Source organism: Leuciscus leuciscus (assembly GCF_965113295.1).
Source record: "Leuciscus leuciscus genome assembly, chromosome: 1".
NCBI classification, from domain to species: Eukaryota; Metazoa; Chordata; class Actinopteri; order Cypriniformes; family Leuciscidae; genus Leuciscus; species Leuciscus leuciscus.
In genome coordinates, this window is record NC_138725.1 from 64,745,183 (window position 1) to 64,757,725 (window position 12,543).

Below are 12,543 nucleotides of genomic sequence, written 5' to 3' on the forward strand. Positions count from 1 at the left end.
CATGAATAAATTAACCATGCTAACATTTTAATAATTTGTATTATATTTTCTTCCTATGAGAACACAATCAATACATTGTTTGGGGTCTCCGGTTTGTTATATATCCACTAGTAGAAAGAAATTTGATCATATTTAACAGGAATTCTCACAATCATGCAACATTATACTTATTTTAGGATTCTGATCTGGCTCATGAGTCGTTTCTTGTGACGGGAAGTCCGACTCATTTCCGCGAATCGGTTCTTTTAAACAGTTCGTTCAAACCAACTATTCATTGATTATTTTACGTAATTTTGTGGCCCAGCATATTTGCCGTTTAACGCATTTACTGTTTTATTTAACCTTTAAAATTACGTCCCTAATGAAAATTAACCATAGCTGTATTACATGTAAAGTGTAGTAACCATGTTTTTTTGGAGGGTTGATAACTTTTTGTATAACCACAGTTTTTCTTCTTCTACAAAATCTATAGTTAAACTATGATTAGTGTATCAAAACCATGGTTAATTTGTGGTTACGATGGTTTAACTACAATAACCATGTTTATTAGTACTTAGTAAAGCCATATGGTTAATTTTCGTTAGGGTGTGTTTATTTAGTGTATCCCAGTTTAGTTTGTTGCAGCCACGATTCAGCTCATGCAACAAACTAATAATTTAAAAAGGTATCATTGAATGTAGACATTTATGAAAAAAGACGGTTTGCTGATTCGCGTACGAATCGTTCATTTGTGTAGGCTCTTCTTGATGAATCGCTATTGTTTTGAGTCGGATCTTTTAGATGAATCGCTATTCAAAATGGCTGCGCCCAGCACACACGAGTGTAAAGACAGAATGGCATCAGTAAAGGCTGTATCCTCTGCTGCTCCTCTCGCTCTTCGTATCGTGGCGGAGTGTCCTGTGAGCAAGGCAAGGGCCTGCACTCTTACTCTCCCGCACTGCGCAGTGAACACCCCAGTGTTCATGCCCGTGGGCACTCAGGGTACCCTGAAAGGCATCACTGTAGACCAGCTGGAGGATCTGGACTGCCAGATATGCCTGGGGAACACATATCATCTCGGCATGAGACCGGTATGTGAGAGGAAATACTTCAAATTGTTTGAGTGTTTTGTCAGAACCAAAGCACTATGTTTAAAACTTACTTGACTGTTATTGTGTGTGTCCTAACAGGGCCCTGAGTTAATAGAAAAAGCCAATGGATTGCACGGGTTTATGAAGTGGAATAGAAATCTCTTAACGGTAAGTATTATTATTCTCAAATTGTTCCCAAACACCAAAATAACTAGTAGGAGTCAAATGTAGGAAACATCCCAGACAGCAATATAGTGTTGTCCCAGATCCAGCCCACATCTGGTACGAGTTCGTTGAATCCACATACCAGATGTGGCCCGGATCTGGGCCGACACTATGTTGCTGTCTGGGATGGTATGTTTTATTCACTTTCTAATGCAGATTTAGCAAAGTGTCTGTTTTCGAAGGATACAGCCGGCTGGAAATGTAATGGGAATTTTAAAGACTTAATGAGTCTTGTCAGTTTTTACATATGCATTTAGCCTGCGCTTTTATCCAAAGCGACTTACAAAAAAGGAACAAAAGCTATTTGTCTGAGAGAGCCAATCGGTGTTGGGTGTAATGCATTACAAGTAACTTGAGCTAATCAGATTACTTTTTTCAAGTAACAAGGAAAGTAATGCATTTCTTTTAAATTTACAACAAAATGTCTGAGTTGCTTTTTTAAATAAATAATGCAAGTTACTTTGTTTTTCCATTTATTGACTGCCAGCTCTTCTGTCCCTATGTTGCAAAAAAAAAGTCATTCAGAATTACTCAAAATTAATAAAAACAGTGAAATGCAAAACTGCAATAATTAAATATATTAAATTACACAAACTTACTTTATGAATTTATTCTCACTTTATTCAACGATGTCTTTGCTGCTGACCTTCGATGATCAATTCCAACTATACTAATAAGTAAATATGACTTTAGATAAACATTACATTTGTTAAAAAAAATTTTTTTTATTTTTTTATTGCTGAAGTAAGCGTGTTGAACTTTATTCTCCTGCGTTCTATTCTTCTTCACTCCAAAATGGCAGAACAGCTGAAAGGTTTTTTTGAACTGCTCCTCTCGTACAGGCATGCATTTGAATTTCCTTCAGCCTGAGACTTATTCACTTTACTTTTGTTGTGAAAGGGCCTTTACATTTGCCAAAAAATATTACTTTTTTGTTGTTGTTGTTGTTATTAAAAAACAAACAAGCAAGCCCAGCCCAGGTGAGAAAAAGTAATGCAAAATTAGTGTAACACATTACTTTTCATAAAAATGTAACTAATGCAAAACAAAACATACTTTCAAGCCAGCATGAAACATATGTCTGTCCATTTCAAGGTCTTATTAGAAACATTTGCATACTAAATATATCTTTCAAATAATGGCACTGCATATACAATTGGAAATATGCTGCAGCAATTCTCACCCAGTAATAATGACTGCAAAGATGTGGTTCTCAAATTTTTGCCCCCTGTTGTCCAACACAAGATTTGAAGGCCCCCCTCCCTCCATATAGGCTCCGACGGTTCCCATATTTCTAATGTAATTATGACAAAGCTGCTTGTTTTCAGACTTAACAGAAACTGGGAGAATTTATATATTAAATCAATTAACCATGATTCATTTTGTGATTCCAGAAATTGCAATAACTGCTTGTTCTTCAATAAGCACAATGTTTATTTAGTCTGGAAAAAATAAATACCATTGCAAATTACATCTTGATTTTAAGTGTTTTTAAACATTTTAATATAGATTAGATTTTGGTTATTTTAATATATTAAAGTGGCCCGTTTATGCTTTTTCGGATATTACCTTTCATGCAGTGTGTCAAAGATTTTTGTGAATGTAAAAGGTCTGCAATGTTTCAAAGTGCACAACAAATAAAGTTATTGTCTCCTAAAAGAAAGAACCGATTCTGAACTGCCTGAAACGAGTCGTTAGTGATTCCAGTCTTACTTCCTGCATGAACCTGCATAGGTTTGTAACACATTGTCATAATGCCAGCCTGTGGTCTTCATTGACTGCCCACGAACAATGTCTACTTTGACCCTCAAACACTGTAGTTGTGGCTGAGGCCTGGAAGAGATTGGTTCGTGTTGTTGACATGTTTAGTAGATGCTGTTTTCTGATGTAGATGTAGACTGTGCATGCACTTCAAAAGGATGAGGACTCCGGTTCAAATTGATACAGTAAAAGTGTATCAAGTGCTGCGGACGATCCAGAGCTGAAATTTAGATATGGTGAAGGGTGTTTCGTTTCCGACACGCGCTGTAAGTGGTAGATTACAGACTGGGCCATCTGACCAATCAGAGCAGAGTAGACCAATCACAACTGACAGGGCCATCTGACCAATCAGAGCAGAGTAGACCAATCACAACTGACAGGGCCATCTGACCAAACAGAGCAAAGTGGACCAATCACAACTGACTGGGCCATCTGACCAATCAGAGCAGAGTAGACCAATCACAACTGACTGGGCCATCTGACCAATCAGAGCAGAGCAGAGTAGACCAATCACAACACACTGAGCCATCTGACCAATCAGAGCAGAGTAGAGCAATCACAACAGACTGGGCCATCTGGCCATCTGACCAATCAGAGCAAAGTAGACCAATCACAACAGACTGAGCCATGTGAGCAATCAGAGCAGAGTAGAGCAATCACAACAGACTGGGCCATGTGACCAATCAGAGCAAAGCAGACCAATCACAACATACTGAGCCATCTGACCAATCAGAGCAGAGGAGAGCAATCACAACAGACTGAGCCATGTGACCAATCAGAGCAGAGTAGACCAATCACAACAGACTGGGCCACCTGGGGCACGTTCAAGTTCAAAACAGTGCGCAACGTTCTGATACGGTTTCCCGGTTGAACGTCATGTTTCCTGGAAACGGCGTGCAACAGGGTTTGAGATACGTTTTCTCTTGTTTGGTGGGTGTGTCAGAACTGCAGTCCAATCAGCAGCAACATGTATATAAAGCACGCGGTATTAAAGTGAACTCGCACAATGGGTTCAAGGAAAGTAATCTACAAATGTGTTCAATGCAGCTCGGTATACGCAACAACTGAGGATATTAGAAGACATGTTTGTCGTAAGTTTTATTGTAAAAAATATAGGATATCAACATAATGATGTAGTTGTTTATATTTTTAGCTTCAATGCAAGTGTATGACATTTGGTATAGAAATAAACAATGGTAATTAAGTGCTTTTCCTAAAAATGAGAAAGAAAATACAGGGTATTAAAACAGTATGAACTACAAATAAAGTCAGTATGTGAGGCTAAATAGATGTGTTTTAGTCTGAATTAGGTCAGATGTGTGCTTCCATTTCAGTTTCATCAATCCCTTCACTCGACTGGGATATTCTCTTTTGTTCTGGGCGGCAAGTGCAGTAACTGTAACATCGGGCATATTTTGTAGTATTAAACACATATTTATACCGACTTCATCAGGCTCCGGAAATTCTTCACAAAGAACACAAAGAATGGCCTTCTCAGCTGCCATAGTTGCAACTCTTGCGGCATCAGAACAGTGTGTTCGACGCATCACCGTTTCTGTTTAAAAAACGTTGTGCAACGTTTTGTCGGGGCTGAACGCAGCCCAGATCAATCAAAGCAAAGCAGACCAATCACAACAGACTGAGCCATCTGACCAATCAGCGCAAAGTAGACCAATCACAATAGACTGAGTCATCTGACCAATCAGAGCAGAGTAGACCAATCACAATAGACTGAGTCATCTGACCAATCAGAGCAGAGTAGACCAATCACAATAGACTGAGTCATCTGACCAATCAGAGCAGAGTAGACCAATCACAATAGACTGAGTCATTTGACCAATCAGAGCAGAGTAGACCAATCACAACAGACTGAGTTATCTGACCAATCAGAGCAGAGTAGGCTTATAGAAAGGCAGGGTTTGGAGAGACAGAATCATTGAACAAAGCGATTTCAGACTCTTTGAGAAATGAGGTGATGCAGCAATGTATATTCTGAGAAAACGGAATTTTTTTTATTTATAATTTTTTTTTTAAACCTTAGATGCATGTAAACCTACTGGAGGAGAATCCCAGAGTTTCACCCCCAAATTCCTTTTAACAGGACAGTGGCGGGTTCCAGATGGTGTCTCTAGTGGAGCTGTCTGAGGTGACGGAGCAGGGCGTCACGTTCCGTTCCCCTTACGATGGAAAGGAAATCCTGCTCACTCCGGAGCAATCCATCGGCATACAGAACAGCCTCGGTGCGAGTCACAGGGTTATTATACTTCACTAACACTAAAACCATACAAAACAATTCATTAGTTATATAATAATAAAGTCAACAGTATAGGGTTAGTTCACACAAAAATGAAAAAAATCTGTCATCATTTACTCACCCTCATATTGTTATGGTTGAACTTCCGTTTACAAAATTTGATGTGCTCTATGTTCGTTCGCTGATCAATGTTTTCTATGTGAATAAAAGACTAAATTCAATCTGTCCATCATATAAAGCGATCGTGTCTCTTCAGAAAACTCAGATTAAACCGCTCAGTTCATATGGATTATAGTTTTACGATCTCTTTATGAGCTTTTTAAAGTGTCAGAGTTTTGGGTGAATAAACTTTCAGTGGAGGAACAGAAAGCTCTCAGATTTCATTAAAAAATATTCAAATGGGTTTGGAACAACATGAGGGTGAGTAAATGTTGACAGAATTTTCATTGTGAAATCAAATAAAAACTGAAACTTTTTTTTTAATTCCCATTTTAATTTAGTTTAACTTAATGTAATGACTAAAACTACATTGTTTAAAATAATACGCTGTACAGTAATAATATATATATTTTAAGCATAATTACTAAAACTTTCCAATTTAAATAAAGACGGGTAATATGAATATAAAAACTAATTCAAAATATAATTAATATAAAGTAGTATAAAACGTGCATTAACTAGTATAAAAACTAAATGTATAGTATAGTGTATCTTAGTGAACCTACAATGTCAATGAGTCGTGTTGCAGATCATCGTCTCCCAGTCGTTTAAGAACATTGAACACGTGCTTGTTGAACTGTGTGTGTGCAGGTTCAGACATCATGATGCAGCTGGATGACGTGGTCAGTAGTACGGTGAGAGGCCCGCGGGTGGAGGAGGCCATGCACCGCTCCGTTCGCTGGCTGGACCGCTGCATCACGGCAAATAAGAATCCGGACCGACAGAACCTGTTCGCCATTATTCAAGGAGGACTCGATGCCAAACTGCGCAAGGCCTGTTTAGATGGTGAGCGCTGCAGGACCGCAAAAGTGTGTCTGTTATGATGGAGTGGCAGACAGCACGTCGTAAAAATCAAATTAAAATTCCATTAACAGACAAAAGTTTGGGGTCAGTAAGAATTGTTTTAAAGAAATAAACCCTTTTATTCAGCAAGGACACAGCCAGGTTAATTTGATCAAGAGTGACAGTGAAGACGGTTATAATATTACAAAATATTTCTATTTCAGACAAATGCTGTTCTTTTGAACTTTCTAATCATCAAAGAATCATGAAAAATATAAATTATCCATTAAAAATATAATCTATGTTTGTATTCAATGAATTTAATTTATTTGCAAAATTGGAATATCGCATGAAACGTTTGCGAACAAAGCAGAGTTCCCATCCCATGTGTTCAAGAGAACAAAATGGTCATTTACTGGGAAACTGATTAAAAATATCAGCAATAAAAATGGAAGTTGCTGCAATCAGGGAAGCCACTGTGACTTTTTTTTTTCTTCCAAGTACATCATAAATGCACAGAGGAAACGCTGTCATATTTCTTTGGCTCAGGCATTTCAGAACGACCAAATCAACGTTTGAGATGCTCTGCTATGAAATTGGTCCGCTGTTTGATCTGTTGAGGCAAAGTCATATGATTTATTGGCTGCGCATCCATTTTTTTAATGTCGTCTTATCGGAATAAACAATTATCCGCCTCAATTGAGCGCATACATTTTGCCATTTCCATCCAATGTTTTTTGATGCAATATCCCAAAATTTACATTAAAATAGGATAATAATAATGAGAAATGTTTCTTGAGCATCAAATCATCATACTAAAATTATTTCTGAAGGATCATGTGACACTGAAGACTGGAGTAATGATGCTGAACATTCAGCTTTGATCACAGGAATAAATTACATTTGAATATATATTACAAAAGAAAACAATTATTAAAAATTTTGATCAAATAAATGCAGCCTTGATGAGCACAAGAGACTTCTTTCAAAAACATTAATACATCTTACCGAACCTGAAAAGGATTTGGTCACTTCTAAATGTCTGAATGTCATTACATAAGAGACAAAATATCAAATCAAGTGGCCTCAGTAAAAAAAAAAAAGAATGACCTTTTGAATGACTTTTTCCCAGCTGGTTTCAGAGTCACTTCTCCTCAGTTTCACACAGCTGTTCCAGCAGAGTAACCACAGATGTAGTTCATCACACTATGAACGTTTCTTCTCTCAGAAATGACAAAGCGCGATGTGCCGGGCTTCGCCATTGGTGGGCTGAGCGGGGGAGAGGAAAAGGATGACTTCTGGAAGATGGTGACTCTCAGCACACACCACCTCCCCAGAGAAAAGCCCCGCTACCTCATGGGAGTCGGGTAAGACATGCCTGTGCTTTCGTTTACTATTGGTAGATTTTTCATTATTTGTGAGTGTTGTTTGTTGATTGATTCTTTACTGTGTGTTTTAGCTATGCACTAGACCTGGTGGTTTGTGTTGCCTTGGGCTGTGATATGTTTGACTGTGTCTTCCCAACTCGAACAGCAGTAAGTGATGGATTTCTGTCGACTTCCCTTTCTGTTAGGGCGCAAGTTTGGAGTCAGTACAGCTTTTAATGTCTTTGAAATAAGTCTCACCGAGGCTGCATTTTATTTGATCAAAAATACAGTAAAACAGTAATATTGTGAACAGTTTTATTATTGTAATATATTTTAAAATGTAACTTATTCCTGTGATCAAAGCTGAATTTTCAGCATCATTACTCCAGTCTTCAGAGTCACATGATCCTTCAGAAATCATTCTAATATTTTCAAAATAGCAGCATTTATTTGAAATAGAAATATTTTATAACAATGTAAATATCTTTGCTGTCATTTTTTTTTTAATTTAAAGTATTAAATGCTTCGAAATATATCTTTTTGACTATTAGCTATATCACAGAGCCGTACTTTCATTACATAATGTTCCTATGTGTTTATCAAAATGTAGTCCGAAGAAACACTTTATTAGAGATTCTGCCCTGCTTTGGTATATCAGGATAAACCTACAAGAGTTTTAAAGGGTTCTTATTATGCTTTTTTTTTTAACATTTTCAGCTTTCTTTACTGTGTAATGCAGCATGAAAAAGGTCTGCAAAGTTGCAAAGCACAAATTCACTCCAAAAGGAGGTAAAATATCAGTAAGCCTGAATTCCCTGAAACGCCTTGTTTGTAGTCTTGTGTTTACTTTCGGGAACGAACACATCTCAATATTCCTCATTTAAATAAATCCCGCCCAAGGCATACGCCAAATAAAGGGGAGTATTAGTATTGTTGAAACTCACAATTATGGTAAGGGACGTGACATTTCCCAGACACGCTCAAAGCACTTGACCAATCATAACACTCTGATCCAACCGACCAATCAGAGTGCATTGTGCTTTTCAGAAGGAGGGGCTTCATAGAGACAGGAACTAAACAGAGTGTTACTGACAGACTGGGAAGAGAGGTGCTGCAACAATGTCAAATATGTGGAGAAAAAAAAAAGTGTTTTGTGAACATTTAAGCATGAAAACATATTCTAGGAGTCCCTGAAAACAAAATCATCAAAATCAAGGGCTTAATAGGTCCTCAAAGGCTTTAGAACTGTAGAAATACTTGGATAAATCCAGGATAAATGTTTACTATAATCTTGTCAGTATTTCTCTCATTTTAATGAGGCAATGTCTGGTTGTTTCAGAGATTTGGATCCGCTTTAGTTCCCTGGGGATCTCTGCAGCTCAAACAGAAACAATATGCTAAAGACTTTCAGCCGATTGACCCTGACTGCCAGTGTCCCACCTGCAAGAGGTACGGACGTCTGTCTGGAATTTAACTGACTAAATTGTTAAATTGCTGACTCTTCTGTGCTAAGAGGAATAGTTCACCCCTAAAAAAAATTTTTTGTTTTGTTTTTGTGATTCAGAAATGTACTTATCCCATAGAAAATCTCTACTTCAAAACCTAAAGATGATTGTGAATCCTTTTGTCTTTGTCAGACACAGTCGGGCTTACCTTCACGCCCTGTTCAAGAGCGACACTGCAGCCATGCATCACATCACCATCCATAACATCTCTTACCAGGTAATTATCAACCACAAATGCACTACATGTTGTTTAGATACAGTATGTGTTATTACTGCGGTCACTTAATTTCCTCCTGTCCACATCAGCTCACGCTCATGCGTTCAGTGCGTCAGAGCATCATAGATCAGAGGTTTCCTGAGTTTGTGAAGGCGTTCATGAAGAGGATGTTCCCGTCCAGCGATCAGTACCCCAGCTGGGCTGTAGAGGCACTGCAGTCAGTCAACATCACGGTCAGCTGAGACGCCCACACCAGGAACATGAAGACAAGAAAAAGACTTGCTGTTTTTTTTAATGGATCTGTTTTTTGGTGGTTCTTTTTTAAATGCTTACATTTTTAACATATATTATGTGAAATATACCTGTTTTGTAAATAAAAACTTGTTTTAATTTTCAGTTACATCTACACTCTTTGTGAAGTGTAGTGATCGTATGTGAAATGGAAATGTTTACTTTTTTTATTAAAGATTTTTTACTTCATTTTTATGAACAGCATATCTTTCGATTAAATCTTTTTCTTTTTTTGGGGAATTTATCGGTTTTAATTGTACCTTTGTACCTTAAGTGTATTCTCATTCATTATATCAACATAGTCTTGTTTGTGTGTGTGTGTGTCTACACACATATATGTATATATATAACGTTCAAACATTTGGGATTGGTAAGTTTAATGCTTTTGAAAGAAGTCTCTTATGCTGCATTTATTTGATCAAAACAGTAAAAACAGTAATATTGTGAAATATTATTACAATTTATAACAACTGTTTTCTATGTGAATATATTGTAAAACTTAATTTATTCCTATGATTAAAGCTGAATTTTCAGCATCATTACTCCAGTCTTCAGTGTCACATGATCCTTCAGATATCATTAGAATATGATGATTTGATGCTTAAGAAACATTTATTATTATTATCAATGTTCAGAACTGTTTTGCTCTCAATTTAATGCATTCTTGCTAAAATAAAAGTATTCATTTATTTTTAAATAAATCCTACCGTCCCCAAAAAAGAGAACAGTATTGATGTACTATCATGCATGGTATTATTTAGTAACATCACCTTAGCCTTTACATGAATGTTCTTTTATTGTGTTTTAATGACATAATGAAAATCGCCCGAACCAGATGTGCCTGTAAAAAGACCATCAAAACCTTTAAAGGTTGAGGTTATATATGAAGCCTGTCAGTCGCTAAGCAGGGCAGATTTATTGGGCTTCTCCCACAGGCAGCCACTGAGGGGCAGAGCGCTCAAGATCTCACTGCGGGTTATTGACAGGAGAGAGAGAGAGGAGACTCGGTTCTGTTTCAGTGGAGAAATCGAATGTGACAGCACAATTCATTTGACTCCAGCGTGGAAATTTGACTTCTTTGATTTTGATTGCATTATTATGCTAACTGAATATGCACGCGGATAAAGCATGTCAAACACTGCAACAGGTGTTCCCCCTCATTTAATGCACTTCACTGCTTATTTGCACATTCGCTGCACTATTTTTGGTAAAGCTGATGCAAAAATGAATAATTTATGGCAGTGATGGAGATGGGGTTTTCATTACCAACATTAGGCTACTAATTTTTGATTGACAGATAGCTTTGATTGAGTTCCAGTAGTGGCACACATTTCACAACTACGCTCAGACGAAATTATCTCAGGCGGCTTGCAAGTAGATGAATTATTTTATTTTTTTAAACTTTCCCTCCCCTTAAATAACACATGCTTCAATCAATACAGGACAATGGTGAAATAACGCACTGCAGCAATAACTGGCAACAGTTACAGCTGATGTGAAACAGCCTGTGTCAGCAGCAGTGGAGCAGGATGTCCAGGCAGGCGCTCAGTGTTTTGTGAGCTCAGCTCGGGGAGGCACCAGTTGCTCATTCGCTGCTGTGATAGTGGATCCGTGTCTCCGTTACTGAGTGATGACAACACTTTATATATGTGAGCGAACTGAAACAGTCACAGCGGAAGGACAAACGAGGGCGAAGGCGTTTTAATTTCCATCCCGGGTTGATTTGTGTCGACTATGGTGGAGCTGGAGAAGGAGGTTCTGCCGCTGCCGCCGCGGTACCGGTTCCGAGACCTGTTGCTCGGGGACTGGCAGACGGACGACAGGTACTGCAACTTCAACTCCTCAGCTTATGTTTACATACGTGCTTTTCCAATGACTCACGCTTCCATTTGAAATAACTGCATGTGAGCACTGCACATGGAATTACTATAGAATTATGGGCATTATAGCCTAACATGAGTGTGAGTATTAGTAATAGCCATAGTAGGCTATTATTAGCATTAGATTGAGAGTAGTATGAGATACAGTAAGAATTCCAATTGGCAGTGGAGTATTAGTACAGTAACCTATTGGTTATTGGTATTAATAAGGTCATTTGAATGCAATACTGGAACTAATTTTAGTATTAAAATTAGTATTAGTAGCTATTATAATTATTAAGATTATTAGTAGAGTGTTACCGTAGCCAACTAATATCAGTGTCAGTATGTACTATGTATTATACAGTCTGGCTGTGTCTTAAAACTTATTAAGCACCTTGTGATGTCCACAAATGCTGTCTAGCTAGCTATAGGCTCTAGTCTGTGTGTTTATCCTGGCATAGGCTATGCGTAGTTGTTTTATGCAGGCTTTGATGCAGCCTGGTCACATTTTTATCTCTTTGACTTCAACAGCCATTTTACAGACAGCAAAAGCAGAGAAAAATATGAACTGACAAATATTTGGGTTTGTGCATGCTTGTGTCATATCTAACGTCTAATGTGATGATGTTTTGCACACCTCAGATGATATCACCTGTTTATTTTAATTCAATGTAGCAGGTTACAGCACTAGTGCCATGCACCGAGTCTCCAAATTAATGGGGAAATAATGGTATATTTAAAATATTTGTTTAATGGCATATTTTTTACTATGCAAAGAAGGTCCCAGCTAACACATTTTAGGTTCCCAGAATGTTCTGGTAACATTAGTTTTAGGTTCCCAGAATGTTCCCAGAATGTTATTTTTGGGTTCCCAGAACATGTATTTGTAACATTTGTTTTTGGTTAGCCAAGAAAGTTTGTGTTATGGAAATAGAATGTCTTTTTAGGTTTGCAGAACGTTCCCCAAACCTTCCTGTAGCGTTTTAACG

The 12,543-nt window shown here is 37.7% G+C and overlaps 2 protein-coding genes across 4 annotated transcripts in view; both read left to right on the forward strand.

Annotated features, from left to right (window-relative positions):
* Window positions 1-693: 693 nt before the first annotated feature.
* qtrt1 (queuine tRNA-ribosyltransferase 1) lies at window positions 694-9,797 on the forward strand. Its single transcript, XM_082179454.1, has 9 exons — window positions 694-1,070; window positions 1,170-1,238; window positions 5,158-5,296; window positions 6,121-6,315; window positions 7,541-7,679; window positions 7,772-7,847; window positions 9,019-9,128; window positions 9,317-9,401; window positions 9,491-9,797. The coding sequence occupies exons 1-9, from the start codon at window positions 747-749 to the stop codon at window positions 9,641-9,643; spliced, it is 1,290 nt and encodes a 429-aa protein (XP_082035580.1). The 5' UTR covers window positions 694-746; the 3' UTR covers window positions 9,644-9,797.
* Window positions 9,798-9,921: 124 nt separating this feature from the next.
* The window catches only part of kcnt2b (potassium sodium-activated channel subfamily T member 2b), a 113,860-nt gene continuing 111,238 nt past the window's right edge, over window positions 9,922-12,543 (forward strand). For all 3 annotated transcript variants that reach the window (XM_082179271.1, XM_082179272.1, XM_082179273.1), the window contains exon 1: window positions 9,922-11,515. In XM_082179271.1, coding sequence (XP_082035397.1) covers window positions 11,427-11,515 — 89 coding nt within the window. In that variant the 5' untranslated portion in view covers window positions 9,922-11,426. The remainder of the gene's footprint in view (window positions 11,516-12,543) is intronic.